At 42.8% G+C, this 18,050-nt stretch overlaps 1 protein-coding gene across 2 annotated transcripts in view; it reads left to right on the forward strand.

The window, feature by feature from the left end:
* Positions 1–18,050, forward strand: part of BANP (BTG3 associated nuclear protein) — a 164,217-nt gene that overhangs the window by 17,198 nt on the left and 128,969 nt on the right. For both annotated transcript variants that reach the window (XM_054170127.1, XM_054170128.1), the window contains exon 4: positions 498–697. In XM_054170127.1, coding sequence (XP_054026102.1) covers positions 498–697 — 200 coding nt within the window. The remainder of the gene's footprint in view (positions 1–497; positions 698–18,050) is intronic.

Here is an 18,050-nt window from a genome sequence, read left to right on the forward strand (position 1 = left end):
GCTGTCAGGAGAAAACTTGAAGCGAGCGACATTAATCCTCTCTGAGGTTATTTGCGTTGATATAATTTCCACTGTAATCATCTGAATTTGTCTGGTTGGGCAGCAAAAGAAATCATAATCCTGTTGAACTGTCTCCAGGAAGATGTGTTCCCAGGTTTATAGTCCTTTTGTTTTTCCCCCTGTATCAAGTGAAAGGCTTTGGCATGCCATTTGAGATGAGTTTGTGGCTTATGAAATCACAGTAACAAAGTGCTTAGGTGAAAATGTGTTTGGCTTGGGTGCTTTGGGCTTCTAAATAAAGATCTGGAAGGATCTGAGAATGCTGAAACGCTCCTGGATGTCACAAGTCTGGGACGTGGCTGCTTTTTGTCACCAGGCACGCTGCTAGTTCCTCTAGGCTCATTCTCCAGTCCCATTTTATCTTCCTTGTGTGTATGTTGCTGAAGAGAAACACTTAGGCTTTAAAACTGCTTTCTTTTGCATTCTCCCCTTTCTAGTCGTTCCTGTATTCCATTAATCAGACAATATGCCTGCGGTTGGACAGCATTGAGGCAAAGCTGCTGGCACTAGAGGCTACCTGTAAATCACTGGAAGAGAAGCTGGATCTTGTCATGAACAAACAGCACAGCCCCATCCAAGTCCCCATGGTGGCAGGTTCTCCTCTTGGCGCTACGCAGACGTGCAATAAAGTGCGATGGTAAGAAAAGAACAGATTACTCAACGTGCTTTTAAGAAGAACCTAAATGCATTTCTTTGGCCTCAGGCTTTCTCCATAGCTGCCCAGAGCTTGGTATGCTGTTGATCAACCTACAATTAATTTATCCTGAAGCTAATTCTTGTACCAGTTTCACAATGTTACTTAGAACAAGATGCTGCTCCATGGACAGCTTGCAACTATTTCCACATTTCATTTTGACTTAAGGCAGAGCGACTCATCCATCCTCTGGGAAAAGTCTCATCAGCTATTTTAGACAGGCTTTTTAGACTGGCTTTACTTCTATTTATGTGGCTGGTTCAAGTTAATGAGTTCATCATTCTAATTGCTTCTCATTTCAGCTTCAGAGTTTGGTTTCGAGCTGGTTTTGTGAAGACTCCTCTGAAGTCATATCAGTGCTCAATCTCTTAAATAATCTGATCCACTTTGATGAAGGAGCAGGTTTGAGCTGTGGTACCTAATGAGTTGCCTAATATGGTTTTAAAGAGATCTTCATGTGTCTGTCATTTTACCATGGAGATAATTCCAGCCACAGGAACATGCTTATCAAAAAATTCTTTTGTCAAACAACTTTTTCCTCATTCAAATTTTTATATCTAGGAAAAACATAATACCTCTCTAAGTAACTACTTCTTATTCTCCATTGCAAAGGTGTCCAGGCAACTTGCATGAGTCATGTTATGCAAGTCAAGATACATCAACTCAGTTCATCTCTTGTCAGTCTGCTTTTCCATCTTCCCTTATCACTCCTCTCTGAACTTCACAGGATGGTTTGGGTTTGAAGGCCAGGTTGGATGGGGCCTTGAGCAACATGGTCTAGTAGGAGGTGTCCCTGCCTGTTGGCAGGAGAGTTTGACTAGATGATTTTTAAGGTTTCTTCCAGGTCAAACTATTCTTTGATTCTGTGACTTGTCAAGGGGTCTTCTTGGAATCTGGTGGGGGGTTTTGGGTGTGGTGGTTTTTTTTTAGGTCATTATATTAGAAATCCTTAAGTTCTTGTGGATAAGCTGAACTACTTTACTGCAGTTGGTGCACAAAAGGCTTCTAAACCAAGGTCAGAAATGCATGGCCCCTTTGGGACTCTATTAATTCATGTTCAGTGAATGCTTTCCTCTGTAAATTGTGCTATTTTGAGTTTCTTGTGGGATTTGTCAGACTTGAGGTTGGTTTGTTTTTTAATCTCTTCAACCATGGGAAATCTGTCCTGTGTGTCAATGGTGAGCTTGGGGTTTAATCTTCTGGTTTAGGTGTACAGATTTATGCTGACAGCTCCTCAGTGTGAACATAAATTAGAAAGAAAAAGTCTTGGAGACTGTAAGATTCTCTGCCCCAAATATTTGTTAGTGTTGGTATAAGGCTGCACATTATCAAATGCATCTTGCCAATAAAGGACTGAGGGCTTTTTGTTCTTTTAGCTGTCTGTGGCCTCTGTGACTAAAAAGAAAACAGTTAGGGCTGTTTGTGTTTGACTTGGCTTGAGTAGCACTCCAATTTCACAAGATAGAATGTTTCATTGAATTCCCTGTCTCTCATTCATAAAACCTTTATCACTTGTTGATTATTTCTAATTAACACCTCCATAGGCTGTTCTATTGCATGGACTGGCTGTGTCATTCCCTCTTCCCCTTGCATTGCAGATGGCAGTGGAGAGCTGCCAACAACAGTATTTTGGATAGTGATTTTTCAGGTTCTGCATCTGAATGAGATTCTTCAACCTCCTTCTCCTCCTCCTGTCACCATAGTTATGCTGGGTTTGCCATAGCAAAACTACGAGCAGAGACTGAGAGATCTGGGGCTGTTTAGCCTGTGGAAAAGCAGACTGAGAGAGGATCTTCTCAATGCTCAGTAAGAGCTAAAGGGTGGGAGGACAAGAGGATAGGGTCAGTGGTGCTCAGTGATAGGACAAGAGGCAACACTGGAACCCAGCAGAACAGGGAGAAAATTCTTTGCTGTGAGGGTGCTGGAGCCCTGGAGCAGGCTGCCCAGAGAGCTTGTAGAGTCTGCTTCTGGGTAGAGGTTCCAAACCTGCCTGGACAACCTGCTGTGGGTGACTCTGCTTTTAGCAAAGGGGTTGGACTAGGTGATACCCCTCCAGCCCCCACCATGCTTGGCTTCTGTGAAAAGAATGTCAACCAGATGGTGCTGCACTGCCAGGAAAGCAGACTCTGGTTCTTTTTTCAATAAATACCTTAGGGTTTGTGATCTTTTCTCCTCCACTCTACAGTGAATTTTGTTTACATTTTTTCTGCTAATTTAGTTACTTGCCTTAATTTGGTGCAGATTTGATATAATCACAATTTGTTTTGCAGCAGTGCACAGAGTCAAGTGTATGAACTCTGCAATATAAATTCACACAGTTTGATTGCTTGGTGCTATTTAAATGAAATGAATTTCCTAAGGCTTGTCAGTTTGAGATATGCTTAGGTCATCATGGGATGAAAAATAAGAACTTGGACAGAGGAGGTTTGGTGTTGTCTGGTGGTGGAATTGTGTAGCTCTAGCAAACCACTATGGCCTGCCTTGACTGAAATGTGGAATTGGATGCTGTATGCAGCATTGTACACTGGCTGCTCATAAGAGAGAGTGACAGTCTCTCCATATAGCTGCATTAGTGGCCAGGCAGAAAGGGAACTGGGGGTACTGGTTGATAGTAGGCTGAACATGAGCCAGCAGTGTGCCCAGGTGGCCAAGAAGGCCAATGGCATCCTGGCCTGTATCAGGAACAGTGTGGCCAGCAGGAGCAGGGAGGTCATTCTGCCCCTGTACTCAGCACTGGTTAGGCCACACCTTGAGTCCTGTGTCCAGTTCTGGGCCCCTCGGTTTAGGAAAGATGTTGAGTTGCTGGAGAGAAGGGCAGAGAAGGGCAACAAAGCTGGGGAGGGGTTTGGAGCACAGCCCTATGAGGAGAGGCTGTGGGAGCTGGGGTTGCTTAGCCTGGAGAAGAGGAGGCTCAGGGGAGACCTTATTGCTGTCTACAACTCCCTGAAGGGAGGTTGTAGCCAGGTGGGGGTTAGTCTCTTCTCCCAGACAACCAGCACCAGAATAAGAGGACACAGTCTCAAGCTGTGCCAGGGGAGGTTTAGGCTGGATGTTAGGAAGAAGTTCTTCATAGAAGGAGTTATTGGCCATTGGAATGGGCTGCCCAGGAAGGTGGTGGAGTCCCCATCACTGGAGGTGTTTAGGAAGAGACTGGATGGGGTGCTTGGTGCCATGGTTTAGTTGATCAGATGGTGCTGGATGATAGGTTGGACTCGATGATCTCAGAGGTCTCTTCCAACCAGGTCTAATCTATTCCTATTCTGTTCTGGAGGCAGGAGTCTCACTTCAGTGGCAATCAGATTTGGGTTCAGTGATGAGTTGTCTTTTCTAGTAAACTTAACACATTGTTCTGTTGGGATAACTCATACCACCCTCCTCCTTCTTTTTTTTTGGTGCCAAACTGTTGTTTCCAACTTTTAATAATTCTTCTTAGGCAAATGAAGCAGAAGTGTTCAAGGAGACTTGCAATACATCAGGAGTCACCCCATGTTATTAGCTCCCAGGACAGAAATGTAGTGCATTTGTAGAGTCTCATTCTGCTTTGTCTTGTTACTAACCACACAAGGAATGATATGTGTGGAATTCTTCCAACCTCCTTTCCTGGCTATATGTGATTTCTGAAGGCTTGCTGAGATTTCTTGGAAGACTGCAAAACACTGAATTCAAAAATTGCAGCCCTTTCTGCTGCTCTTGATAATTTATGTAAGTACATCTTCATGAAAGCTGGATTGTGTTCTCAGCTCTTTTGTTCATGTTGTTTACTCTGATCTGCTGTTACGACACTTCATTATATGCTGGCTAATTGCAGTGCAGATAAGGGAGAAAATGAAGGATACGTGGAGCTGTGTAATGAGTAATTTGTATGAACAGTTGAGATACAGAGAACAATAGGCTAACTTTGAGATCTCCAAGTAAGAAGTTTAAGCCACTGCACAAGCTAACAGGAGGAAACATCTCAGAATGTCACAATGCCAGTGTGGAGGGGTTGGAAGGGAGTTCTGGAGATCGTCTAGTCCATAAAGAAGGGTGACCCAGAGCAGGTTGCCCAGAATTAAAATGTCTAGGTGGGCTTGGAATCTCTCCAGAGGAGGAGACTCAACAGCCTCTCTGGGCAGCCTCCTTCAGGGCTACAGCACCCTCACAGCAAAGACATTTCTACTGGAGCCTTCTAGGTTCCCATTTGTGTCCGCTGCCCCTTGTCCTGTCACTGAGAAGAGTCTGGCCCCATCCTCTTGCCCCCCACTCTCTTAGGCTGCTCTTCTGCAGGCTAAACAGCCCCAGGTCTCTCAGCCTTTCCTCACAGAGATGCTCCAGGCCCCTCAGCATCTTCATAGCCTCTGCTGGACTGTCTCTAATATCTCCCTCCCTCAAACTGGGGAGTCCAGAACTAGACCCACCTCTCCAGGTGTGGCCTCAATAGGGCAGAATAGATGGGGTGCAGAACCTCTTTACTGGCCATCAATGCACCCCTGGATGCCATTGTTTTTGGCCACAAGAGCACACTGCTGGCTTATAGTTAACAATACTTCTTGGGAAGGGAATCATTCTGAATGTGTGAGGTATCAGCTGCTTGTGGGGAAACAACAACAGACCATTAAAATGTGGAAAAAGTTGTAGCTGTTGTACTTGAATAAATCATCACATGGAAAGCAGAACCAAACAAATGTAGTTTTATACAGTTTTCAGTCTGTTGTGCTCTGCCTTTTCTCAGGACCAGCCTTATGTTTCCATTATGGTCCTGCTTGTGGCAGTTTGAAATCTACCATGCTGTTCCCATGATAGTAGCATATGTGAGTGCTGGAGCTAGCTGCTGTGGGGTAATGGATGGGGCCTTTCTGATGTTCTCTCAGTGGGGCACAGCATTAAGCTTTGCCCTTACCTCAGCCTCAGATTTTAACAGGTGGTTAATCTCTCTCAGACCTCTTTCTCTTTAGAAAGAGTTATTGGCCATTGGAATGGGCTGCCCAGGAAGGTGGTGGAGTCACCATCACTGGAGGTGTCTAGGAAGAGACTGGGTGGGGTGCTTGGTGCCATGGTTTAGTTGATTAGATGGTGTTGGATGATAGATTGGACTCAATGATCTCAAAGGTCTCTTCCAACCTGGTTAATTCTATTCTATTTTTTTTCTTCCTTTTTGTTTCTCCCTCCTCTTGGTCAGATATGATTTTAATAGTGCAAAGTATTAATTGGGATTGGAGAAACAGCAAGATGTGAAATTCTCTTGTGGAAGGGGAAAGGGTTTTAGAAAGGATTTTCTTAATGTTTTAGTGCCTGCTGCTTAAGAGCATGTAGGTGTCAGGATTGCCTACAAAGACATAGTGTTAATAGCACTTTAAAAGTCTTTTCTTGGAATAAAGGCTGTTAGAAGGTTTCAGAAATAGGAGAATGGATGGCAAGACCTCTTAGATTGCACAGTTAGGCTGAACTGTAAGGAGCTTGAAAAGAGCCAGGAGCAGTAGCAAAATAATGTAGTAAATTAATCATGGGAGTACGTGTACTGTCCCGGTGTTCTGAGTTTTGTCCAGCCCTGCTTTTCCATCCAGGAAGTGATTGTGCCTCTTCCTCTGTCTGCAGCACTTCCTGGCAGTGTGGCTATTAAACCCCTCACATTTCTTTTTGCTGGTCAAAAACCCCAGTAGCTGATGAAGGTTTCTTGGATAGGAGAATTGGTGTAATGCCTGATGGCCTGTCAGTATGGCAGCCCCAAGTGATAAGGCTGAAATTTAGCATGTACCCAGGTCTAGAGATTTATAAATTGGTGAACACAAATCTTGACAGTGTGACTGAAGTCTTGTATCCATCTGTTGAAGAAAATAATTCATGTGAAAGATTTCAGTCCAGGAACAGTGTTGTTCTTGTCAGCATATTCCAATTAATCATTGTTCTGAGTGGGTGAGCCCAAGTCTAAAGGGTTAAGGATGATTGCTTCACATAGCATATGAATTTGCTTTGGTTTCACAGAATCCCCATCATTTGCTTTTATGGCTGTTTTCTGCAAGTCACTGAATTGTTTAGGCTGGAAAAGATCTTTAAGATCTTTGAGTCCCACCATTGACTTAACACTACCAAGTCCCCTGCTAAAAAGCATGTCCCCCAGCACCACGTCTCACGGCTTCTCAGTCCCTCCAGAGATAATGATTCAACTACATCCCTGAGCAGCCTCTTCCCCAGAAGGCAAAGAAATTGTTCCTCATGGCTAACCCAAACCTCCCCTGGCACAACACGAGGCTGTTTCCTCTTGTCCTGTCACTTGTTCCTTGGAAGAAGAGACCAACTGCCCCCTGGCTCCAATTTCCTTTCAGTGAGTGTAGAGAGACCGAAGGTCTGCCTGCAGACTCCTCCTCTCCAGGCTGTACAACCCAGCTTCACTGAGCTGCTTCTCACAAGACTTGTGCTCTAGACCAAGTGTGGGGTGTTTTGATTTGTTTTGTTGTTTTCTCATTGAAAAGAGGCAGCTTGATGCAGTCATGTACCAGATGGGAAGTATGAACTTGCTTTATTTTTGTAGGTGTAGCTCATTAACATGTTTGTTTTACCATTAAGTGCAATCAGCAGGGTGTAATGGGTTTGGAAGAGCAGGATTTGTTCATCCACTTTGTTTGCAGTGTGCCAGTTGGCAAGCCTTCTGGCTCCAGATTTCCCAAGTTCAGATTTGTGTTTCTGATGTGTGATTGTTTCATTGTTTACAAGGGGTCTTGGAGATAAATAATAAAAAAGTAAAAACTGAGCTGATTAGAAAGCGAATTTATAAAGCAGGGGGATGCAGGGGGAGAAGAACTCTAGGATGACAGTCCTTCTAGATTTAGCAGAACTGTTGGTGCTCCTGCATAAAGCCTTTAGAAAGAAAATTAAAACAAACCTGAAAAATTAGTCAAGGTATTGGTGTAACCCCCCAAATAACTAGAGTTCTCTTTATATGTGTGTGTGTTTTTTTTCCTGTGTGTTACAAACTCCTTGACCAAGCTGATTTCATGTTGCCAGGTATTGAATAACTTGTTGTGTTTTTATAATGAAGATGATTATAATTAACTGCTGCAGAATGGCTTGGGTTGGAAGGGGCCTTAAAGATCATCTAGGTCTAACGCCTTCCACTGGATTTGCCCCAAGCCTCACCCAACCTGTCTTTGAGCTAGCCTTGGAGTCTCCACAGCTTCTCTGGGGCAACCTGTTCCAGTGCCTCACCACCTCACAGGGAAGAATTTCTTCTTTAAGTCTATTCTAAATGCCTAATCTACAGATACACAGATTTTTATGTTACCTGCATTTCATGTCCAGGTACCTGCTATGAATTAGGTTGATTTAGGGGCTATGTTATATTTAAACTCAACACAACTTTAAGAGTTTAAGAGAAAAGAGTTTAAGAACTCCTATGACTGGTTTTTATTGTCATCTGCTCTATCCTTTTAAGACCTACAGCAGCAGTGCTGCAACTGGTAATTCTTGCTTTGGACATTGATGCTGTTGATGTAGAGACTTGGAAATTAAGCTTGCCCTCTTAGTTGTCTGTTTGGAGTTTTGGTTACAGAGAGAGAGTGAAGATTCTCGTTACAGACAATGAGTTTGTGAAGGTTTTATGTTTCCTCCCATCACTATTGGGAGTTAATTCCCAGGGGACTAAGGAGAAATGGCATCTTGGATTGCAGAAGCCTGTGCAGCAGTGTTCTCACTGGGATGTCACATTCCATTATTGTTGCATTAAGATACCGAGGAGCCAAATGTTTAGCAATTTGTTGTTGAGGTTTGCAACTCCAGATAGCACCGAGAGTGCAAGATTAGTTATGGAATTAAAATAACAATTTAATACCAACTTCATCTGTAGTTTGGAGAGTTCAATAACTGACCAAGATTTGAACTGTGTTGATTCATTCTCTCAAGTCCATTTTTTCTGATGAAATGTCCTTTCTAATAGCCAAAGGATTCCGAGAGCCTAGCAAGTGGCAGCTGAGAAACAGATACAAAATGTGTGGCTTGGATCATTTGAATTGTGGTGGTAATTCTGAAAATGTGCCTGCCAGGCTTGAAACAATCTTCCTGGACATTGTGATCCTGGGCAGCCTGCTGTGGGCGACCCTGCTTTAGCAGGGGGGGTGGATTAGATGATCCCTAGAGGTCCCTTTCAACTCCCACCGCTCTGGGATGCTGTGACTTGAAATTTGGGTCATGCCTTCATATGAATCATAGAATCACCAAGGTTGGAAGAGACCTCAAAGATCATCAAGTCCAACCTGTCACCACAGACCTCATGACTAAACCGTGGCACCAAGTGCCACGTCCAGTCTCCTTTTGAACACCTCCAGGGATGGTGACTCCACCACCTCCCTGGGTAGCACATTCCAATGGCTAACAACTCTCTCTGTGAAGAACTTTCTCCTCACCTCGAGCCTAAACTTCCCCTGGCACAGTTTGAGACTGTGTCCTCTTGTTCTGGTGCTGGTTGCTTGAGAGAAGAGACCAACTCCCTCCTGGCTACAACCTCCTTTCAGGTAGTTGTAGACAGCAATAAGGTCTCCCCTGAGCCTCCTCTTCTCTAGGCTAAACAACCCCAGCTCCCTCAGCCTCTCCTCGCAGGGCTTGTACTCAAGGCCTCTCACCAGCCTCGTTGCCCTTCTCTGGCTCCTGCTTTTCCTTTTGCCTGAGCTAACAACTGAAAAGAGTTATTGTGTGTAATGAAAGTGGTCAGTTTTTACCTCATGAATGTTGTAAAGTGGATGGAAATTATTATTAGGATTATATTGTAGCAAACCTCTAAACATCTGACTACACTTGAAGCAGTGTAGCAGATAGTGGAAGCATATGTTACATGCGGTGTGTTTTAAGAAGTAATTTATCAAGCATATGCTAAACAGAAGGGGGCAGAAAAGCCTTATGTATGCATTTGGGTTTCAGTTTTGAGAGTTTAAATGTTGTCAACTTTACGGTCTCTGGAGCCATTGGAATTTGAAAATCCTGCAGTGAGAACATTCCCTGGAAACTTTTCCTCTTAGTTGGATGTTCAATTCTGCAAGTACAACAATATGAATGAATGAAGAGGAGAGCAGTTAATCAGTTTGTGATTGAAGGGACAAGTTTCCATCTTCCTTTGGAAATGGCAGGAATGTAAATGGTGTTTCAAAGTCATTCACATACCAGTTTGCACCAGATTGAAGTAGCAGGAATACTGTTTTTAAATGATGCAAAGCCAGCTGGTCTTACTATTTATGGAAAATAATGGAAGGCAGTATAGCTTTGAAAGAAACACTCTGCAGTGGTTTTGGAGAGCCCTGATTTTACTTTAAGCAAGGCAGAAAAGAGCAGTAGGTGGATTCAGAGGTTGAAAAGGATGAAGCAGCCTGATATCTCAGCAAGGTTGGTGAGATGGCAAAGAGCCAGTCTCCCATCTGCTTCATCTGGCAGCAGATGTTACTTAACTGATACATTTCCAAACGTGAAAAACACTCTCTTTGGAATCCAAATGTCTTTCCAAAGAGAATTTTTCCTTTTAATGGAACTGTACATTTTTGCATATCTTCAGCTCAGTGTCTTTGTTCCATATTGAAGCGTGGAGTATGAGGCAGGAAATCTGCTCCTAATAACTTGTAGATTTGTATTCTTGGTAAAAAGTGAAGAGTGGTGTTTCGTTAACATCCCTTCAGGGGCTGTGGAAATTAAAGATTCAGCACCACCTCTCAGAGTAGCAGCATCCTTGTCCCTCATATAAAAATGTGTGTGTGGTGGCAAGCACACAGAGCTGGTTGGGTGGTTAGGAAACGCAGGAAAACCAGAGCTACGTGATGGAAATGATTTACGAAGTGGCTCTGTGAGAGCTGTGTGTTTGAGCTCTGCTCGCAGAAACCTCAGGTTGGATTTATTTGCTGTCTGTTATCTGGTGACCATCACTGCTTCAGTTAATGTCACTAGTGTCTTCAAAGCCAGTTTATAACACTGCTGCCTTCACCCCAAACCTTCTAGAGTCTTCATCTGCCTCATGAGTCAGACTTATACTGGAATTAGATATTAGAATTTGTAAGGGAAGATGGAAAATAAATCTAGCAGCCCTTAATTGTGTAATGAAGGAGTCCATGACTTTGGTTTCAGGTAGTGTTTTCGAAACATACAACAATTTCAGCTTCAGTATTAAGGCTGCAGTAGACCATTTCATTCATGGCAGCTCTGTTCAAGTCCAGTCAGGCCTATGGATTTTGTTGTGGAAGATGATTGCCTTTCCCTCATAGATCAGTCTTTCTCATTTCATGATTAATACCATCTCCAGAAGGCTGCAGTACTTCTACTTATCTAGTTCAGGAAGTTAGGGCTCAGAGGATAACAACTGTAAATTTCTTTAGGCTGTCTGAAAAGAAAAGATTATCTTTGCTGTTGCATTTTTATGAGTACATTTATCTTTAAAGAGGCTTATATTAACCTGCTAATTATAAGTCATGACCTGTCCTTTTCTTGTCCGTAATCAAAAGTGGAAGTCTGATAATGAATGGCATTTCTGTTGCATTTTTTGTCTCCTAGTTATGTCACTTGCAGATGGCCTGGGTGGACTGGGGGTTTTGCTGCTTCTGTGAAACTGTTTTGGCCAAAAGGTTCTCTGGAGGTTGTGCTTCACTGTGCATTTAATTTTGAAACAGTTTCAGTTGTGTTCTGAATTTGAATTGCCTGAAAGGTGGAGATGTGGTGCTGAGTGGGGCATGGTTTAGCACCAGACTTGAGGGTTAGATAACGGTTGGACTCAGTGACCTGACAGGTCTTTTCCTGCCAAAATATTTCTTATGATTCTGTGATTCTAAATTGAAGTGGCTCATGTAGCCATACAGGTGGTGTAAAATCCCCGAGGTAACAAGCTGCACTTCTTAAGTGGTAGGTTCTTTAGGTCACTTGTAGCATTATCAGCCTATTGGCTAGCTGGTGAACTAGTTGAAGATGGGTATTGTCACTTCTGGGTGGTTACACTTAGTTGTACAGGTGTGTGGAGCTGCTCTTGGAGCAGAATAATCCACAACAGATTTTTAGCAGCTTTTAAAAGTGGTTGATAAAGCTGGTCGTCAAGCTAGGAATTCTTGGCTTTCCCATTGCCAGCCAGTTCAGAGGCTCTCTCTCTAGGTAAAGCTGAGTCCTCCCTAGATTTTGTAGCCTGGAAAATGTCTGGCTCTTATTTATTTGAACTGAAAATGTGATGTTGCTTGTTCTTGAACTGTTAACAGTATGTTTTGATAAATGCTGCATTTCCTTTATCTTTTATTATAAATCGATTACAGCTTTCTCAGCCTTCAGCTCCATGAATCTCTCTCCAGCGGTGGCTGGTGTACTTTGGCTCGTCTTTTTACAGGGCCTAATCGTTAGTGCTGTCTTTATAATGTCTGCTCTTCTGTGATGTTCCAGATGCAAAGAATCCAAAGATAATTTTTGATGACTGAACTCTCACTGAAAATGACGGATAGGGCTGCTGCTTTTCTGGCAATTGGCTGTGACTAGGCGAGTGCGTGGTTGAGGAACACGGAAACTTTTAACTGCTCAAGTGCCCATAAAGCTGAAGGCAGCAAGCGTCCCACTGCTCTTCACCTCTGTGAATGGTTTGGTTGTTGGCTAGTTTGGTCACTTGCAGGGAGATGAGGAGCTACAGTTTTGTTTGTTTAGTTTGTTTTGGGGTTGGGGTTTTTTTTTGGCATAAATCCAGCGTGAAAGCTTTGCTGGTTTGTGGTTTTGTTCATGTAATACTGTGGTATAAATTCACAAGTCAGTTTTCTCATTCCTGTTTGGATAGGGAATCTTAACTGTGTGCTCAGAAGGCAAAGGAAGCAGGTGGTCATCAAGAGGAAGGAGCACTTTAACATTATCTTCCTAAATAGTGATGAAGAGATGCAAGGAGTGGCTGTTGTTGGAGATGAAGATGAGTGTTAGTGACAGATAAAAAAGAAAAACCAGTAAGGAAAAGACCACATGTCAAAAATGGGATTTTTCTGTATACCATCATGGTAGGGCTAACTGTAGCAGTCTTCTACAGCCCCCACACATCTATGAGCTATACATTCAAGTCTTCATGCTCATCCCCAGCAGTAAACTGGAAAATACAAGGTCTCTTTCCCAGACTTGCTTTCCTTAAGGCTATCTTTGGCTGGAGACAAGCAGTCTGCCAGCAGTAACTCCAGCTCCTGCCTTTCTCCTCTCTCTCTCTCTTCGTCTCCTTCTACTGTGTGCATTAGCAGGAGATGAGAAGGATATCCTTAGGAGCCCAGCCTTCCAGATAAGCAGCACACATTGGGAGGGAGTTGCAGTGACTGCAGGGTATCCTAACAGAAAACAGCAGGTCAGGGGCAGGGTGACTAGTTGAATGTCTCAAAATTGGACTCTGAGCCCTTATTTCCCTATTTACAGATGCTCACATGTGCAAAAGAGGCTCAGAACTGCTCTAAACAGAAGGCTCTCTTCCTTCTTTTCTTGAACTGTTTGAGCAGTGCTATAAATACTCTATTAACTGGTCTGTATTGGTGTGTCTGTGAAAATGAGTAGAATAACTTGTCTGAAAATTTTAGTCTCGAGTTTTTTCATAAGTTATTTTCATCCATTTGGAGAAACTCTTTTGATCTTGTACCTTGCAGATGAGAGAAATGCCAGTTTCTTTATTTTTCTCTCTTTCTAAGTGAAAACCTCCTCTGGGAAGAGGAGGAGAGTGATGGTCCCGGCATTGCCAAAAGTTCTTTTATGCCATTGGCTGCATTCTGTGTGATTGACAGGTTATTGGCAATGGAAAGCCAACAGTTCAGACTAATGACCATATCTATGACTCACAGGTTTTCCATACTGAAAATTGCCTTTGGCAGCAGTTTTCTTATGCAAAATACAGAACATCCTTTTATATTTAAAATAAACAGGAGAGGCTGAATCTGCACGTTTGGAAATCACACTCTGGTGTGTTTATTTATTGAGCACTGTTTTCACCTGTGATTGAACAGATGATTTTTGGTAAATGGCATATTAAAATGTCCCCAAATCTAATAATATCTGTAGGGTACATGCATTTTACATATTTATTTTTTTTTCTTCACTTAGCTGTGTCCAAGAAAAGGCAAATTGCAGAACCAGCCTCTCCAAGTTCCAATGCTTATGGGGAAAGGAATACGTGAATACAGATGGAAAGTACTGAAGCCTATGCAACAGCACTGGGTGTCTGAAGCACTCCCCCTGACCCCTCTGAATGTTTTCTTTCCATCTTCTCTGAGTATAGTACTGGCAGCACTCATAGAAAGAATTGCTTCATTTGGGATCTGACTGACTATTGAAAGCTTTCCTCTTCCTTCTTCATGATTGTCCATTCCTGTGTTCTAGTCTATCAGTAACAATTAAAGTTGGTTAATCTTCAGTATAAAATGCACAGATGGAACCATGCAGTCTGAGGATGCAGTAAGCTGCAGGAAGTTTTAATGCTTTCCTCTGATGGATCTTTTTATGTTGAGTTGGCCCAATATTTTGATATTCCATGGAATTCCTTATTTACTTTTGTGTGTATTCAGCAGACTTCTTTTTGTTGTCTCTTTAAATAAATCTGAAAACAGAAAATAGAACATCTTACAGCAAAGCTGCTGGGCAGCACATTCCCATATCTGCAGGGAACTTGTGGATATCTGTTTCTCCTCTTCACAAATTGGAGTCAAAGACAACCCTGTGAATCCTTTTCTTTCTTTTTTTTTTTCCAAGCACAATGATGCCTTTCTGTATTGATCCCATTTGCTAGTTTCTTTTTCTTCCAAGTAACTAACTGCTCAAGTTCCACAGCATCAGCTCTGAAGAATTTCTACCTTGTGATGCCTCACGGTCAGAATTTGCCAGCGTTCTGTAGCCTTTCTTGTCCTCTGTAGAACGTGGTCCAGAATTTAGTTTCTTGGTTTGGATTTAGATTTATGACATTTTGATTGGAAATCCTCCTCATGCAGCCTGTTTCTGAAGGCATCATTCTTCAGGAGGTGAACATTAGGCATCAGAAATTCCTTCTCCTGTATGACTGAAAGAGAATTGAAAGAGTTTCTCTGGAGCCTTTGTGTTAGTAGAGACAGAACACAGAAATAATCTTTTATCTAACACTAATGCTTCCTGATGCTAAACTAAAAACCTCAGTTATCTTCAAACTAGATGCAGAGTTACTACTCAAGTTCATCAGAGAAAGGTTAATTGGTAGCTGTAGATTTGATGTGCTGTCCTGAATATTTCCAAATGCATATTTTAGCTGTTCTCTGCCGCTGTGTTTTCTGTGTGACTTCTGTTCTCTCCAAACTGCTTTGTAGATTCTTTGGGTCCTTGCAACCTGCTAACAGTTCATCTCCAAATGTAAAACGATTGGTGGACGCCTTGGTGGTGGCTGTGGCTTGTTAACAGAGGTTTTCCTTGTGTATGTGTTGTCTGCTTTTGCCTTTGTGCTGTTTAGCCAGGAAAATCCATGTCACTACATTAGTATATTTAGTTAGTGGCTCCTCCCAGGTGGATTTTTCCTGTTAATAATCCACTCTATTAGGTGGAGAAAGTTTGTTCTTCTAGAGAAGCCACTGGTTTTGTGGGTGGTGTTCTATGTATTGAAGTAAGGAAGCTTGAACGAACATTGATGCATTGAAGAGAGGTGAAACGTGTGCTGGTGGGTTGTATAAACTGTTTCCTAACTCTGTTTGCTTAAATTAGCTCCATGCCATGTATCTCATTCTCCATATTTTCTTCCTTAAACCCCCCCCCCCCCCAATAGTGATTAAAAAGCCCCCAACCTAAAAGGGCACTTTTCTCCCCCCCAGCTTCTTCCTTATTTAGCCAAGTTTTAGTGCTAAGCCTCTTCTTCAAATATAAACTCAACACGAGCAAAATCCTAAGGACTTCATAAATGTAATTTTTATTACATTTATCTCTACAGCTGAAATTAATTATTCAGAGTGCTCATTAAAAAGAAGCTTTAGTAAGTGAGATTTTTAAACAGGCGTTCAGAAGTGATTGCAAGAAAGATGGTGATAAAGAACAAGGTCTAAAAGGAAGTGTAAAATTCTTGAGGGGTTTAAACTGGCCTGTAAAAACTCCCAATGTAGCTGTTTGGGCAGTTTGGGAAATGAGACCATGTATTGCTGCTGGACTGAAGGGACTGCCAGCATTGCCACGTGTAAGTAGTTGGTGTGGGGTTTTAAAACCTTCAGTGCTGCCATTCAGAAAAGAAACAGAAATTTGCCATTGAAAATAAGTGTTAAAACCCCCAAACCAAGCAAACAAAGCAGTGCAGGGTTTTTTCCCCCTCTTGATAATGGAGAGAATTTGGAAAAGGTGACTAAGAAGGCAGCACAAACCCCAGTGTTCTGGATAGAAACTAAGAGGACCAACAGCAACCCCCCATCTGTTGCTTAATGCAGTTCGAACTTCCCATACACATGGAAAGCTATAGTACAGTCTGTGCTTGTCTGGGATTAGACAAACATCTTCCAGAGCTTCTCCAGCTTTGCAATCCAACAGAGAATTGGCAATCCATGAGGAATCCCGTTTGTTGCTAGCAACAGATGTCATTACTGTAAGAGGAAGGCAGGGCATTAGGCCCTGGGGCTCTTTGCATCCAAACCCCTTGTTTTATTTGTGCCAAAGTGGAGATCCATTTATCATTGGCTCTTATGACAGCTTCTTATCTTTAAGTCTAATGATGGATGTTGTCACACTTAAAGTCTTCAGTAGACAGATGAATATTCAAGCAAGTGGGCATTTCATTGCAGCTGAAATAAACAGGGAGTTGCTGTCATCAGATGCTGTTTAATTTGTGTTTCAACAATTAGCCAAGGAATACAGTCAGGAAATAGAAATGACCATCAGTCACGTTGGAGATGTTGGACCAGTAAACACAACAGCAGACTATTTACTGTGGGAAGAAAAGAGAAAGAAGAAAGCCTTCTCTGTCACTAAACCATGAATTGCCTTCAAAGCTCTCTCCTTAAATTTACCATGAGCACAGCAGAAACAGTCTTAAATATCAAATCCATGCCTTGAAATAGTGAGTAATGCTGTGGGAATAATGTTAATAATCTCTGAATTGAAATGATAAGTTGTGTGCTGGAGTCATTGTTTACTTTGGGTTTACTTTTGCATTATAGCACAGACTTAGTGTGATTTTTCTGTGCAGGACCTCCAGTTATTTCCTTCTACATTGTCACTGTAACTCAGAAATTCCCTTTGGTTGGAAAAGACCTTTCAGATCATTGAGTCCAGCCGTTCTCTTAACTCTGTCAAGTCTGGTGCTAAGTCATGTCCCTCAGCTCCACATCTGCGTCTTTTAAACACCACCAGGGATGGGGATTTGACCGCCTTCCTGGGGAGCCTGTTCCAGTGTTTGAGAACTCTTTCAGTGAAGAAGTTTCTTCTAATGTCCAACCTGAACCTCCTCTGCTGCAACTTGTGGCCATTTCCTCTTGTTCTATCTCTGTTCCTTATGTGAAGGGACCAGTCCCCACCTGGCTCCAACCTCCTTTCAGGGAGTTGTAGTGAGTGAGGAGGTTTCCTGTGAGCCTTCTTTTCTCCAGGCTGAACAACCTCAGTTGCCTTAACTGCTCCTCACAGGACCTGTTCTCCAGACCCTTCACTTGTTCATCTGACCCTTTTTCAGCTTTGCTGCCCTTGTCTGGACGTGCTCCAGCACCTCAATGTCTCTCTTGTAGTGAAGGCCCCAAGACTGAACCCAGGGCTCAAGGTGTGGCAGCGCAAGTGCTGAGTACAGTGGGACAATCCTTGCCAGAGTCCTGCTTGCCACACTGTTGCTGATCCAAATCAAGATGCTGTTGGCTTTCTTGGCCATACATACATTGGCTCATCAACCAGCACTCCCAGGTGTTTCTCTGCTGGGCAGCTTTCCAGCCACTCTACCCCTTGCCTGTTGTAAGGAGTTGTTGTGAGTAAGAAGTGATAGAGAAGACTTTCTCTTTTCTCACATGTTAAATGCTCCTCTGTTTTAATTTCTTTTTGGTATGTGAAAAGCACACAAGCATGGTTTATTCTTGTCATTATTTAAAGATACAGTCTGCCCTGTTCTGTTCTGATGCCCATAGAACCACCCTCATCTCCCTGCCCTCCATAAGCCCCCAGCCCTTGAAGACAATACAGACTCTTGAACTAAGCTCATGTTGCAATAAATGCTTTTACATTTCTTCTCCAGGGATCACCTGCTGAAAGTGGTCTGTGAGCATGTTGGTTGGCTGTAGTATCTATCAAAATGCTTGCTCTCAGACTTTCCAAAACAAGAAGCTGGTGACGCTTTGGACCTGTGATTTGCAGACTTCTTCCTGTGTATCCTGAGTGGATGAATTCTTCATCA

Source organism: Dryobates pubescens, chromosome 19, assembly GCF_014839835.1.
Source record: "Dryobates pubescens isolate bDryPub1 chromosome 19, bDryPub1.pri, whole genome shotgun sequence".
Taxonomy (NCBI): Eukaryota; Metazoa; Chordata; class Aves; order Piciformes; family Picidae; genus Dryobates; species Dryobates pubescens.